The sequence below is a fragment of the Ruditapes philippinarum genome, unplaced genomic scaffold (genome assembly GCF_026571515.1).
Source record: "Ruditapes philippinarum isolate M1 unplaced genomic scaffold, ASM2657151v2 ctg742_1_1_1_1, whole genome shotgun sequence".
Taxonomy (NCBI): domain Eukaryota; kingdom Metazoa; phylum Mollusca; class Bivalvia; order Venerida; family Veneridae; genus Ruditapes; species Ruditapes philippinarum.
Genome location: NW_026852967.1, coordinates 1 through 15,607, shown reverse-complemented (window position 1 = coordinate 15,607; position 15,607 = coordinate 1). Strand labels below are relative to the sequence as shown.

Below are 15,607 nucleotides of genomic sequence, written 5' to 3'. Positions count from 1 at the left end.
TGTTTATGTTAACCTGAAATCAAGTCATTTAAAAAGTTAAAATGAAAGTTTATTCTTATCGTTTAATTGAAACAAGTAAACCATAATAGTAATTTATAGAAAAGATAAAAGAATTATCTTATTTAATAGGTAAGTGGGCACTTATTTTTCTTTTTTCAAGATTAAACGAAACAGTTTTTCGTAACAATTTTTACTTTTGTAACATGGTTAAGTTATTTTTAAAATGCTCTATAATACGTCGTATAAAGGAGAAAACTACGTCTCACAAAAAATAACTTATGACTAAAGAAAATAAGAATGCTAAATTGAAGTACACGGGCGTTTTATTTTTTTTTTCATTTGATAATTCTATTTTTTTCTTTGATAATTTTTAAGCTGAAGTATAGTGCTGTTTATTTCCTAAATTCACTGTTTCGTGCCATTTTTGTTTTGTAACAACATCCTGTTTTGTTTTTTCACATTAAGCGAACAGAAAAGATTAAAACTATGGCTTCAACAAAACAGCAGAACGGAAAGACGAAAGTTCCTCCACAATGCCGTCGTCACCACGGCGAGCCAATTACCATTTTCTCAAATAGATTTGAAAAATGCATGTGTTTAAAATGTGCAATGGAACAACACGACATGTTAAGTGATTTTATGCCAATATCTGAGGGTGTACAGAAAATGAAATCCGTTGGAAAAATTCTTCAAGATGAAATGTCACTGATGGTTGAAACATCTAAAACATTAAAACGAGACAGAATCAGGTATCAAGAGAGGTTACGTCTCTCTGAGAAAAACATAAGAGGTGAGATTAGGAAAACACGCGATAAATTGAACAGACATTTAGACTTGATAGAGCAAAAGCTAACAAACAAACTAAAGCAGATTGTCGAAAAAAGTGGCAGAGCTTTTACCAAAGATCAGAGCGACATACAACTCTTAGAATCCGATCTTTATAAGATGAAGGACAGTATCAAAGTATGCTTAAAAACAAGTGATGACATAGCGCTTATATCAGGACTGGTCTCGGAGAAATCTGCATTTCAGAGTAAAAAGACAGAACTTAGAGTCCAGCAAGAGAAAATGCCAACAAAGTCATTGCAGTTCCGAATTTCAAATGCCATCTTGGACTTTATGGATAATGTCCAGGAATTTGGTGACGTTTCGCTCCAGATACCATTCGACGAGTTTAACGAGTTTTCGGAATCGTCACCACTGTCGCAAAGGTCACCGGCTATACCGACCAATTATCCATCAAACGCAGATGCTGGAAATTCGACACCATTATCTTTCAGAAATCATGATTCTCCTAGAAGTTTATTACAAAAGTATCCAAACAACAGAATAAAAAACAAATACGGTATGCATATTTCGAATCCTTATCATACCTTCAATGCCCAATTTAATAGAAGATCAAACGGGGGAGTAACATACCGTAATGAACACGGCAATGAATTTACAGATGAATATGAAGAGACAGAAGGTATCCGAGATGATCCTATTATTCTTAGTTCAGATCACGAGGGGTCGTGTAACTTAAGTGGCGTAGCGGCACTTACTAGTGGTCGAGTGGTTGTCTGTGATCAAAAACACAAGTGTGTGCAGTTAATTAACAGGAATAGCGAGGTCCTTGACGAATTAGTATTTCACTTTAAGCCATGTGACATAGCAACAATTTCAGAAAACGGGGTGGTAGTCAGCTTTATAGAGAAAGATTTCATCAGTATCTATACAGCCTCCTATCGGGCGCTTAGTCATAAAAGAGACATAAGTATAAGTGGAAGAGGGGGAAGCTACAGTGTAGCATACTGCAAAAATCGGTTCGCCGTTTGTCGCCGCGGAGAAATACGAATAGTTTCCAGCGACGATGGTTCCTTGATATCAAGGATACAAATAGAGGCACACTTTCCACAAATAGCTATGTCCGATGCCGGTAGTAAAATATACTTGTCAGATTTCGTAGGAGGAAAAGTAAGTTGCATGAATGAGTTGGGAAAGACCAGATGGGAATACAGTCAAGATGAGTTAGAGCCTTGTAGTCTTGCGGTGGACCTTAACCAATTGTTTATTGCAGATGTCAAAGGAAAGATTCTTATCATGTCAACGTATGGTATATTAGTACGAGAGATACAATGTTACGGACGATTACAATCGCTGTGTGTCGACCCAAATACAGGAACTTTGTTGGTGACTCAAGAAAACAGCAAACACAAAACTAAATCTAGATCGATCAAAATAGTGCCTATCTAATGCATCTAATACAAAGATTGTATATATATCTTTCAAAATGAAATACTCGCAGCGGAGAGGAAAAGAAAGTAGTAAGAAGTTTGTGCTCTAAAGTATTTGGCCAAGGAAACTCTGGTATTCAAAATTATGTTATATATAGCTTTAAATGAAGACAATATTCTGTGTAAAATATTAAAATAAAGGCAATTAATACAGTATTGGTCATACAAATTATAATTTATCAGGTATATCTTGAATTAATGAATTAAGCAAAGAGTTTTATTAAAATACAACTATCTGGTATCAAAATAAAATTGATACTAGTAGTTGGAATAAATCATATACATGTACTTTTATCTGTCTATATGTGACCTATTTTTCCAGTATTATAAAATAATAAAGTATAGAATATATACTAGTAGCGTTTCTTATTCTCAGCCTTTAAAAATATTGAATTACTAAATGAAATCGTCATTGGTATTTCTATTTAACGAAATATCAAATTTAAAAACCTAGTGAATAGCTTGACGGACAGAACAATTCATTACACTAGTCAAGCGATAGATTAAACTGACATTTATACGTACACAATAAATAGAAACAAAAGGAACCCAATACCGTTTTGTTACAAGTCGTTTACCTTTTATCTTATTTCATAAAAAGCTATTCACTTATAAAGAGTTGAACGATTTTCTAGTGTTTTTTTTTCTACGGAAGAAAAGGATGTCAGTTGAAGCTAAAATTCTCTGCACACCATGTGTCAGAGATGATAAAACAGTTGATGCCGTTAAATATTGTGCCGATTGCAATGAGAACTTCTGCAGGACTTGTCTAAGACAACATATAAAACAGTTTGCTAGTGTTTCAAAACAACATAAACTACTGAGCAGAGATGAAATGCCAGAATGGCTCAAAAATGCAAGCAAAACAGAAAATAATTGCACAAGGCACCCTGACAATGAGCTTGATTCATATTGCGAGGATCATGAAATTTTATGTTGCGGCGCATGCGTAGTAATCGAACATAGGTAAGAATTAAAAACTTTCATCAAAAACTTCAAAAAAACGTTTATGAGCTATTTCTTTTTTGAACTTTGAAATCTAATAATTTGTACTTAAATAGATATTAAATATTGAAATTAAAGGATGTTCCTTTGCATTCACACAGTTATAATGTAATTTCACGACCATTTCAGTTCATGTGAGAACGTAAAAGACCTATACCAATTATTTGGTGAAACAGAATCACAACCAAACGTCGAAGTTCTTATTCAAGATCTACAGGAAATGATCAACAACTTTAAAGATTTAAACGTATCACGAAGAAACGACCGGTCACTGTTGAGAAAATCCACTGCCAAGTCTCTGTCAAATGTTCGTGACTTACGGAAGAAAGTCAATGATAAATTTGATGAACTAGAGAAAATTGCTGTTGATGAAATTAACACAGAGTGTATTAAAGAAGATGACGCTATAGAATCAGACTTGAGACAATCGGAAGCTTCTATAACTTTGTTAGACATGGGTCTGAAACAAATAAGATACTCAGAGGAAAAATCTAATAAAAATCTAGCTGAATCTAACTTGAATATTTTGAATGGACAGAAACTTTTGAAAGACATGAAGCAAATACGCGAATCATTACGGGATAAAAGAAATATTACATCAGTAAATTTTGTCGCAAATCAACATCTAGAAAAGTATGTTTGTTCTTTAAAAAGTATTGGCACGTGTAAGAGATCAACAGGTGCAAAAAGCGCCTCTCGTGTAAAGATGACTGGTTTCTCTGTTCATGTGGAGGACGATGGTGCAACATGCGACATACAAGATGCTATCCAGACAAGTTCGGGACATTTTCTAATACTAGACGCAGAAAATAAGAATATCAAGATTTTAGATACTGATTTAAATATCATTAAAACATTTGACTTGAAAGTTGACATTGAAAACTCTGATGATCAACGCACATTTGAACCTTTTAGTATATGTTGTATAACAGATGACGAATTTGCCGTGTCAATGGTCCGAGATAAGGTAGTCAATCTGTACCAGATCGGAAACTGTAATATACAACTGACGACTGATATATCTTTAGGAGAATATTGTCGGGGTATAGTTTACAGTAGAGAGAAAGAGGAGCTTTTTGTTGCATGTGGAGGTGGCTCTTATGCCGACGAAGGTCTCGGGCAAATACGTGTTTATAGCACAAAAGGTATTTATGTTTACACATCTATATTCTAAGATATGAGTAAGTGTAATAAATTCATGTACAACGTAAATGCTTCATCTTTAAAATGTATATATATTTTACATTGTTTTTTTTATTTATTCTACAGGAGTCTTTTTGAGGTCTTTTACTAAGGATAGAGACGGAAAAATAGTTTCACCGCAACCGATGTACTTGGCTATCAGTGCAGACGAAACGAAAATATATATAGCTGATAATTATAAAGGAATCATTACAATAACTGTTGACGGACAATACTTGAATTCATTTACGTCACAACAATTGGCGGAAGCACGTGGCATTTGCGTTGATCATGCGGGTGACCTTATTGTCTGTGGATATGCATCAAACAACGTTCTCCGGGTAAATGAAGACATGAAAAGCTGCGAGATTCTGGTAAAGGAATCAGATAATGTCATAAATCCCCAGGCGATTGTTTATGACTCGTTTTCTTCAAAGTGCCTAATATCTTCAAACTGCTCAAATGAAATGCATGTTTTTGAAGCTTAATGCGATGTTAAAGTAACGTTCTCAATTAAATATGTAGGTGCTGTAAAACATCGTTTTTCAGATAATATTCATGTATAACAAGAGCTGTCCGTAAGACAGCGCGCTCGACTTTTTTATTGCTTGCCAATAAAAAAAGTTTTTGCAGTAAAAGGCAATACAAGAATCTCTGTATTTTTAAAGTGAACAATGGCCATGAGCATTAAGATATTTAGTGAAGAATTATTTTATTATGACATAATTTATGGTAAAGTGAACAAGTGGATAGGAATGAATTTTTTTAGATTTTTTAAGTTTTTTAGTGCTTGCCTATAATACAAAACATTGACAGTTAAGGGCCATAATTCAAATAAAATCTTTGACAGAATTACCTTCTCCTGGACATGTTTGGGAATCATGATTGTAAACAAGTATTCCAACTTTCAAATTAATATCTCAAACAGTTCAGTCAAAAAGTGGACTGGTACTAAAAACTTAACCAAGATTCTAAGTCGATAAAAGGCCTTAATTTTTAAAACAAATCCTTGACAGAGTTACCTTCTCTTGCGTACAGATGGGGGTAATGATGTGAAATAGCATTAAAAGTTTCAAAGCAATATCTCAAAGGGTTAGGGCAATAAGTGGATTTTACCCATATTCAATGTATTTTCTAAGTCAAAAAGGGGCATAATTCTGTCAAAAACCTTGACAGAGTTATGTCCTCTTGTCTGTTGATGAAGGTCGTGATGGTAAACAAGTATGGTCAGTTTCAAAGCAATACCTCCAATGGTTTTGAAATAAAGTGAGGTGGTACAAAAAACTTAACCAAGCTCAATACACTTTCTAAGTCAAAAAAGGGCCATAATTCTGTCAAAAACCTTGACAGAGTTATGTACTCTTGTCTGTAGATGGAGGTTATGATGGTGAACAAGTATGGTAAGTTTCAAAGCCATACTTGTAATACTTCTGAAATAAAGTGGGGTGGTACGAAAAACTTAACCAAGGTGTGACGCCAACGCTGACGCCGACGCCGACGCCGGGGCGAGTAGGATAGCTCCCCTTTTCATAGAAAAGTCGAGCTAAAAAGCAAATTCCATTTAAAATATCATGAAATAATAAAGGTTAAAAGTAATTACGGTTCATTTCTTTGCATATATGTCTTGCCTTCCCTATCTAAAGTGCGTAAATTTTACTAAAACAAAGATGTAATACATTGGAATTAAATACAAGTATAATGGAAATAAATTAGATAATGTAAAACTTCCAAATGTGTTATCAGACTCACTTCAAGCAAACTAAGAATAGTCTGATAGTCGTACGAAAAACCAGGTATATGGTATATATACCTGGAAAAACCAAGAACGTGTATATGTAATTAAAATACCTAAATTGAAAACTGATCGATACTCCATAGATGTCTCAAAACCAAATCCGACTGTAAATATAAATGTTTCTAAGGGAGTATAATGAAACAGACAAGAACAAGTCACAAGAACAAGTCAAACTTAAAGAAGATATTTATTAAAGAATGGTCAATGATTGGAACAGATATGACTGAGATGTATCATGCAACTTTTACCCTCACCCCCCAACAAATATAATTGCATAATTTCATTGTTTCTACCTGCACAGAGCCATGTTTGCAGCATTTTTCTATAACTAAACTTACTCTTTGACCATGGCAATGCTGATGCTATTTAAAACCCAATAAAAAGATAAAATAATGTCCATAACAAACACATGTAGATTTTCCTATCTCAGTCTATTCACGGCTAAGATTACAGTTAAAGCCATGGTCTATTTAAGGATAACTAAGTTATTATATATTTCAAGATGGAGCACTTAGAATGACAACTTTGGCTATGACTAAATTTAAAATGATCTACTGAGAATCAGACAAAGAAAGAACACAATATGCTTAAAGTTCTCCGCTTGTTTTTTAATGGTTTGCAAATGGTTTAGCATCTTTACACTGTATTTAACAACTTGTGACATGATATCACTTATCAAAAGTCTAATGACATCTGGCTCCTGGCTAAGTTAACCATCAATCAGGTAACAGATGCTGGGTTGCAGCAGTAATGACGTCTGGCTCCTGGCTGAGTTAACATTATTCAAGTAAACGAGGCTGGGTTCAAGTAGAAATGACATCTGGCACCTGGCTGAGTAAACGTTAATCAGGTGACAGAGGCCGGGTTCCAGCAGTAATGGTGTTGACTATCAAGGTTGCTGAGCTTGCACATATCTGATTCAGCCAGACTGAATGAGAATATATCTATGTTTTCTTTAATATGGGTAGGATTAGTAGACTTTGGAATGACACCTGAAATAGAAATTCAATGAATTAACACATTTTTAAACTTAATTTTCTACAAAAATTTGTTAAAAAAAAAACAAATGTAAATCACTAAGTGTTTTCAATGATGAAGATATTTATAAATAGGTTTACAAAACAGTGATTGACTGATACCATTGTTAGCCTGCCAGATATCAGTGCAACCATTCTAAAATGATCATAACACTGGTTTTAAAGAAGCTCTCCCGAGGTCACAAGACGAAAACCATAAAATCTGGTGTAGTCTAAAGTCAGAAAGATTGAAAATACATGCATTATAAAATTGGTATACTGTGGAAAATACATGCATTACAATTTGGTATACTATGGAAAATACATGCATTACAATTTGGTGTATTATGGAAAATACATGCAATACAAATTGGTATACTATGGAAAATACATGCATTACAAATTGGTATACTAGTATATACCTATATCTTGTTGTATAGCCCATCTTAGTAGAATCTGTGCAGGATTTTTATCGTATCTAGCTGCTATATCAGCAACTGTTAGATCAGTTAACAACTGAAAGCAGTAATGAATCTTTATTTATAAACACAGATAAAATTGGTCAATAAGCCAACCTTAAAAATCAGGCCACTTACCTACATGTATGCATGCCACTTCTGAACATTTTGAGAAAAAGAAAGATGTGTAGCTAAATATTCATTCAGATACATTAGTAGAAACTAAAAAAGTTCTTTAGCTATAAGATTACAATTCTTTTACGTCAGAGTGTGATAAATAAATTAATAACTTGACTGTATAAACTTTAATTTCTTTGTAAAACAAACAGATTTCGATGCTTGAAATTATATTTTACGCTTCTACTGGTCATAGGTTTGTAAGATAGATTTTCCCTAAAAGTTTGAAATCAGAGCACTTATGTTTTGATTGGTATACAAGTAAAAACAGTTAAGTTATAAAGTATTGATGATAACTGATAACATTTGACCCTTGGTAAAAATACTTTTGCAGTCAGCCCACTTAGCCCAATAGGGAGAGGACTGCATTAGTAAGCCAGGTGTTGTTGGTTTGACTTTCAGGCCACACATATATTTTCAGTGATATTGAGCCTAATGATCATTTGCCTCTCTGACACCACTTGTTACTTGTGGAAATGTAGGCAATTACTGGTTTATTATCCAGAAAACCAATAAGGTAGATCAACCCCCAAAATATGTTTTAAAACTGGGACCCCCCCCCCCCCCCCCCACTGAAAATCAAACAAAGAAATAAAATACTTATGTTGTTCCGTGATGGCACATTAAAAAGCCATACACGCTTGTCTAATAATGATATATTTATGGATCCTGCATCATGATATACCAATACAAAGAAAAATGTTAGACTGTCACATTTGGTACAAATCAGAAGTTGTGAACTTGTGATTGTTGAGCACGTGGAAATTACAGATGGTTTTTTTTTGGTCACATAATTATACAAAAAGGACTTACTTTATTATCATCTGAAGTTGTCCCTAGTGAAGAATATGCCTGGAAATGTATGTTATGTTGTTTACAGAATGATACTAGTGAACTCTGTACAAGATGAGGATGAAACTCTATCTGTAATATATAGAAGACATTCCATTCATCTATCTTTCTACTATTTATCAAATGATGTTTGTTTGTTGTTTGTTTGATTGGGTTTTACGTCACACCGACACAGTATAGGTCATATAGCGATGTCCCAGCTTTACTGGTGGAGAAAGACCTTAGGTAACTTTGGTTTGGTTTCAATGTAAATATTTGAACCGTCACTGTTTTCTTTATATATCCCATATTTATTATAAAATGTCATAATTGCAACATCCAAGTCTATAATTGACAGGTGTCAATATCTTACAAGTTAGGCATCAAAAATATGATCATGTAATCATTTTTAATGGTTATTAAGATTTTCTGAAATCCTGAGATGAAAAAGGCTTAAACTTTGTGTTGTAAATGAGCATCTGTTGATTTAATGTACATTGATTTGGCTTTTAGGGGCGTCAGTGGCAAAGTGGTAAAGGCCATTGGCTTCAAAGCATGTGTCCCTCACAGCAGAGTGTTAGAATTGTGTTGGGATAGAGCTTTACTTTAGAACTTACCCTTGATAAACATTCATGTTCATTTAATGTATAAAATGTATAAAGCCTGTCCTAGAAATGTTATTAAGCTTGTCACAGGTTCACTTATCTTGCCTCGTCTATTGTAAGTCTAAATGGAGTTACTACTTAACCCTTTACCCCATGAATACATGTTTTAACGCATATGCGACCAGTGCAGAGCCAGATCAGCCTGCACATCCATGCAGTCTGATCAGGATCTCCACTGTTCTCTTTTCAGTCAGAAATTCTTTTATGGATATAAAATAGAAACAGTGGAGATCCTGATCAGGATGTGCAGGCTAATCTGGATCTGCACTGGTCGCATATGCGTTAAAACACGTATCTATGGAGTAAAGGGTTAAGCCAGATCGTTTATCTTTTTTGTTTGACATTTTTGGTTGGTTTTAATGCCAATTTTAACATATTAATTACATCAAAATGCAATGTCATATATAGATTTCTTTTGGTTGGGTTTTACATATGGCAACTTTAGTTTACTGATTGTAGGAGAAAGACATCAGGTGCCCTTCTGTACATTATTTCAGGCACAAACAGGCACCCAAGTAGAACCACCGATGTTCCCTAAGCTAGCTGGATAACTTGCTCACATGAAATAATACAAAGTCCCTCTTGGGAACTAAACCACAGCTGTGAGGAACAAGTGGTTAGAAGTCAAAAATGTTAACCACTCGGCCACGGACATCACGCAACTATATAGAAATAAGTCTTCCTCAACTTAACCTACATGAGCCTACAAGAATGAAGGAAACTTTTCTTGTATGATATGACATTACTATAATGATATACCTGTAATGATATGATATACCTAAAATGATATCACATAACTGTAATGATGTGATATACCTATGACATTATATACCTATAATGATGTGATATTCATGTAATGATAAACCTACCTGTAATGATATAATATACCTGTAATGATATGATACACCTGTAATGATATGACATACCTGAAGTACAGCTGGAGGGATAGAACAAGTGGACAGGAGCTCTTCTAGATGTCTCTGCTCATAGTTGGATACTCCTATAGCTCGAAGTTTACCTGAAAAATGCCAAATGGAATAAACTTGTATAAATTAACCCACAAACAAGACCTACAATAATTTTTTTTGTAATATTCTACATGTAATTTACAACTGAAATTTGCACATGACCTTTCACAAAATTGCTGCCACCTATTTGGCTGGTATCAATTTTACTTGCTGTTACCAAGAAAAAGTCTACCTTTACCCAGTTTTCATCATGAATTAATAATAATATATTTTGAAATGTGATAAATAGAAGATTATATTCTTTTACATTTAATACTAAATATATTGAACTTGTTGAATAAAACAATACTATGCTAGCCACAGGCTTGCACAATATGATTTTATTCAACTTGTTCAATAAGTTTGGTACTGAACCTTCACTCATTCAATATCCTCTATTTATCTGTGTGTTACATGTATGTATTGGATGTTTCCCCATAACCACACCAAAAAGTTCAAACATCTGTAATTGAATGTTTACTTATTATAATCAGTTAAATCTTTTCAATTTTTTCTCTTTTTTGCTTCTACTTGAAAATAACATGGGGAATAACTCAATAGATAAGTTAGCGAATCCACTATGAATGCTGCACATGTTTACACAATCTAATCTGGGAAGATTTAAAAGCTTTTAACTCTTCCCGGATCTAGTTCAATAATATAATAAAGGCAGCTCATGTTATAACAGATACATTGTGCATGAACAGAAGACAACTGCTTCTATGGGGTTTTAAACAAGGGTCTTTCAAACCATGTTGTTAGAATTTTCTTTTTTGCTGTTGTATTTAATTTTCGCCCTTTTCTTCAACACATATAGCAAACGATTCTGAGTTATAGCGAGACATGTTTAATTGTAGCCAGAAGGGTTTACATGGGCTGTTTCCAGACTATTCATTTTGTAAGACCCTGCCGCAACTAAAAATCTGAAGAACTTTTGTTGTCAAACTAAATAAGATTGGCTTAAACTTTTCATTGCATAATTATACATGTATATCATGTATATGTGACCGACTCCAGTGTAAAATCTGAAAATTAAAATAGGGTTTTCATGTCTATGAAAAAAATACAAGAATTTACCTTCTTTATGAAGATCTTCAAGATCATTCCAGCTTTCCTGTCTCTGCTGAATATTTGACTGGTCCTCAGGTTTCTTGCCTTGAGTTCCAGGCCAGTGTATCAAGTATAAATCAAGGTAACCAGTCTGTAAATTTTCTATTGACCTCAAGCAAGCTTCCTTACATTTACCTTTACCTTGATCTTTAGGTCCTGTAAGAGTTCAATAATAGATGCTTTATAACCTAGCAATTTTTACCTCCCCTGGTCACCATTTTGAGAGTCATTCCCAATATATTACATTCCCTATATAAGATAAAAATCTTTCATAATTCTATCATCTTCATGAAAAATGATAAATTATCTTTTACATTTTGGTGCTTTAATATTTTCTTTCATTTCTATAAAAGAATTTGACAATTCATCTAATTAAGCTGTTTATATTGATTTTTCATATTTCGTCAATTATACATTTTATACTATATAGAATAATGATCACCAAAAATGGCAGCCACTTTGGGAAGGGAGGTAAATATTGTAAAAATTGGGAACTATCTATATAGCAAGTCAGTTTTTAAGTTTCAACTAACAGTTATCATCAACTCAATTTAGTATCAGACTGCTTCCTTCAACTAACCAGAACTCTGGTGTAATATCAGGAAACATGGTTGTGACTTCAGTCACTGTGGGACTTTAATCAGTATAAACCCCTGGGTTGAGAGGCAGACTGTAGAAAACCACTTCCTTTTTTTAACCATTTAAACTTAATTACACAGATAATCAAAAGTTTACTTCTGTAAATAGATATATCCTTACAATTTTATATTTAAACAACACTACAATAGAAGTAATAGAAAATATTACGAAGCAAACTGGCATGGCTTTCAGTTTTACTTCATCAAAATTTGAACTGGTTTATTCTCGCAATAATCTTGTGGAAAATTATCATGGCATACTTAAAAGACACATGGCATACTGAAAACTGTATTGACTTCTTTGGTTGGGAAGTGAAATTATAAATAAAATAGATGTTGTGCTGATTTACCTTTTTGCCATTACTTTACTAGGTGGTAGTGGTATTGGTAGGTGTCACTACAAATCATGACAGTAAGCCACATAGAATTTAATACCAGAGCAAAGTTCAGTCACCGCATTATTCCTGTGCATGCTGTCAAGCAGTTTACAAGTACATGTACTAGTTGCCTCCATTTTCTTAAGGAACTGATCATTTAACTTCTGTGCATGCCAGAGCACAGGTACAGTGCGAATGACAGTAGGAAGAATTTTATAATCAAACATAATGAAAGGGACCTGCACAGTCTGGGAATCAAATTTGGATTACCCAATTCACAGACCAATGCTATTACCTATTGAGCTAAACAGATGGTAATAGAGCTGTTGAAACCTGATTAATTACCTAATTTACTAGTTATAAAAATGTCCTTCCTTTCCAGATTGAACTTTGGAAGAAGTTCTTTCAAGCAGTCTCCAATGTCACTCTCATTTCTGTACACTGCAGCAGTATCTGAAATAAATCACAAAATAAATAATTTAATCAAAATAACTAACAAAATAGGAGACAAACACACAAGCAACCTAGTACAATATACCCACCTATATAACTAATTAAATAAGTCAATCAATCAATCAATCCATCCATCAATCAATCAAATCAAATCAAATCAAACAGCTGATCTTGGTTGAAGGATAAATTTTGTTGCCACAAGTAAGCTATAACAGGTTTAAATCATTTGAAATACTTTTTAAACTCTAAGAAGTATTCATAATTATGGGTAACAAATATGGTGCATTGTACCTACCATTATACTTAAAGTGATAATACTGAAAAGTATAGCTGGTAAGGTTTACCAAAAGCCATATACAGAAATGTCAAACTGAATCATTACCTATAGATCTATATCCTGCTGCAAGGGCTGTTTCCAAAGTTTTATACATAAGATCTTTCCCTTTAAGCTTGAATGTACCAACTGAAATATGTTTACACATAAATTCATTTTAAACTTTGTAATGATTAAAGTTTAGACTACATGTATGCTATAACAAAATACAAATGTATCTGTAGTGAATATTAAAGAGCAATATAACTGGGCTAATTTCTTTAAGCTTTGAAAACTGGAACTCAAGACGTATAGAAGCTAGTTATCCATTTCCTACAAGATTCACCATGGTCTGGTTGTTATCCCCCTAGAAGAATATCTGACACCCCTATCCCCTGCAGTAGCCCTGTTCTCTGCCCCAGAGCAGTTCAGTGCAGTGTATTGAAGATGTCTCATGCAAATTTTCAAGCCTCCTCTTTTTAACAATTTTAATATTCTTCTTTTATCCTCTTTAAAACAACTCTTTAACTTTTTGCTACTTTGACGTGCAGACATATCTACGTCCCTACCAGGAATTTGACATTAATGCAAGGACTAGGCTTACATGTATGTGAGTGAGTGAATGATAGAGCAATTTGGTAAAAAATATCAAAATCCCTGCTATTCCCGAGTTAATACTGGGGCTTTGTTTAAATAAATTGGCGTTAGTTTAAACATACTCTATATTTTTGTACAAAATTGATAATTTACTCTTTGTTATAAAATTTTACAGTGACCAAAGAAAAATTCGAATATCGTGTAGAAAGTCCGGGATAATTTTGACGAGTAACAATAACAAGTTTTTATACTCACGACCAAGTATAGGCATTTCTACATGATGTAAGCATGACAACTTGACCAGATTCATTATTGCATCTGTATTTCTGGATAGCCGTCTCGATTTCAAACTAAATTGTTTCAAATGTAGTAGCCACAGGGTTATTTAACAAACGCACGGTTGCCTGTTAATTTTAAGGTAATCACTTTCTGACATCCCTTTCCTGGAGGAGGCGGAGTTTCGAAGTCACATGCTTATGACATCACAGAAAAACAAGATGGAGGCTTCCAAAACAGAGGCGCGGGAAATAGTCCAGAAAAAATACCATTTTTCTGGTTCAAACTCCCTTCAAAAATTGGAAGACATCATCTTTCAACACGAGAAACAAACCAACTCTCTTTTCGTGTAAGTATAGACCCGTAAATAAGCTTAAGATACCCTGTATGTTTAATTCTATTATTGTCAATTTTGTTAGAAATTATACCGAAAAGCGAACGGAACAAATACGCGGAAAGTGTTACTGGACACACAGGGACCCCTCGTGACCTCCCCACTCACAGGCACTAGACACAATTATTTTACCCATATACGCTCATAATACTATATATAAAGAATATTCTTTATATATAGTATAATGAGCGTATATCAGTGTTTATTCTAGGAGGGGGGGGGGGGAGAATTCACTCCTATTTTTTCAGAGGCAGGGGGGAAATTTTACGTAGAGAAAGAAGGGAAAATATTTTATTTTTTTTTCTACATTATACTGCTTTAAAATCGTTTTCGATCACTCTAAGCAGGTATACATTGTATACATTTAAGAAACAGCTTTAAGATACAAGGGAATCCGGGAACCAGTCCCTAGGGAAAAGAGTCAACTCGGCCCTATACCAACTCGGCACGGGTCAACTCGGCACGGGTCAACTCGGCCCACTTTACAAAAATATATAGGCCTATAACGTATTTACTTTGCTTTGCATGTTGTTAAGGTAAATGAATAATAAGAAATATCTTATTATCATTATATAATTATACATTGTACTTCTGCTGAAATAAAGTATATTTAGAAAAAAAGTTATTTACTTGTCTTGCAGATTCGATAAAATTAATATAGACACAGGCACGATTATCGAACCTGGGAAGAAAAAACATGAACAGATTGATAAAATAACTTCATATTTTTTCTTCCCAGGTACGATACTTGTGCCTGTGAATATAGATATAATAAAAATGTGTTTCCTTAGATGCATTTTGTTTGTAAAGTAATTTTCAAAAAAAAAAAAAATGAAACAAAAACGTGTTTACTTAAAAGCATAAGCTTCTAATTAATTGCACGTGGTCACTAATCAAATTTGAATGAATAAGTCAATCATAATTATCACCTAATTACTCGGTATCTTTAACATACACATTGATTGATAATAATAGCCCGTGACAATAGGAGTCCTTTGATGTCCTTTACCCTTTTTTAAAAGTGGGCCGAGTTGACC

The 15,607-nt window shown here is 33.8% G+C and overlaps 2 protein-coding genes across 2 annotated transcripts; one reads left to right on the top strand and one right to left on the bottom strand.

Annotated features, from left to right (window-relative positions):
* The first annotated feature begins 2,731 nt into the window (after positions 1-2,731).
* LOC132729585 (uncharacterized) lies at positions 2,732-5,027 on the top strand. The gene is made up of 3 exons (XM_060715369.1): positions 2,732-3,242; positions 3,411-4,426; positions 4,551-5,027. Exons 1-3 carry the CDS (start codon positions 2,938-2,940, stop codon positions 4,949-4,951), a joined length of 1,722 nt encoding a protein of 573 aa, XP_060571352.1. The 5' UTR covers positions 2,732-2,937; the 3' UTR covers positions 4,952-5,027.
* A 1,399-nt stretch (positions 5,028-6,426) lies between these two features.
* LOC132729595 (glyoxal reductase-like) lies at positions 6,427-14,313 on the bottom strand (the record flags this gene model as incomplete). Its single annotated transcript, XM_060715381.1, is given in 8 exon segments — positions 6,427-7,250; positions 7,697-7,790; positions 8,723-8,833; positions 10,332-10,423; positions 11,490-11,678; positions 12,883-12,990; positions 13,373-13,453; positions 14,156-14,313. Coding segments are annotated over 8 exon segments (876 nt in total). The 3' UTR covers positions 6,427-7,104.
* Positions 14,314-15,607: the final 1,294 nt, after the last annotated feature.

Bases quoted from the DNA above. Each gene is read 5' to 3' on its own strand.
- LOC132729585 (XM_060715369.1), top strand. From the start codon at position 2,938: ATGTCAGTTGAAGCTAAAATTCTCTGCACACCATGTGTCAGAGATGAT. The intron at 3,243-3,410 runs GTAAGAATTAAA...CGACCATTTCAG, and splicing joins TGCGTAGTAATCGAACATAG to TTCATGTGAGAACGTAAAAG. The intron at 4,427-4,550 runs GTATTTATGTTT...TTTATTCTACAG, and splicing joins ACGTGTTTATAGCACAAAAG to GAGTCTTTTTGAGGTCTTTT.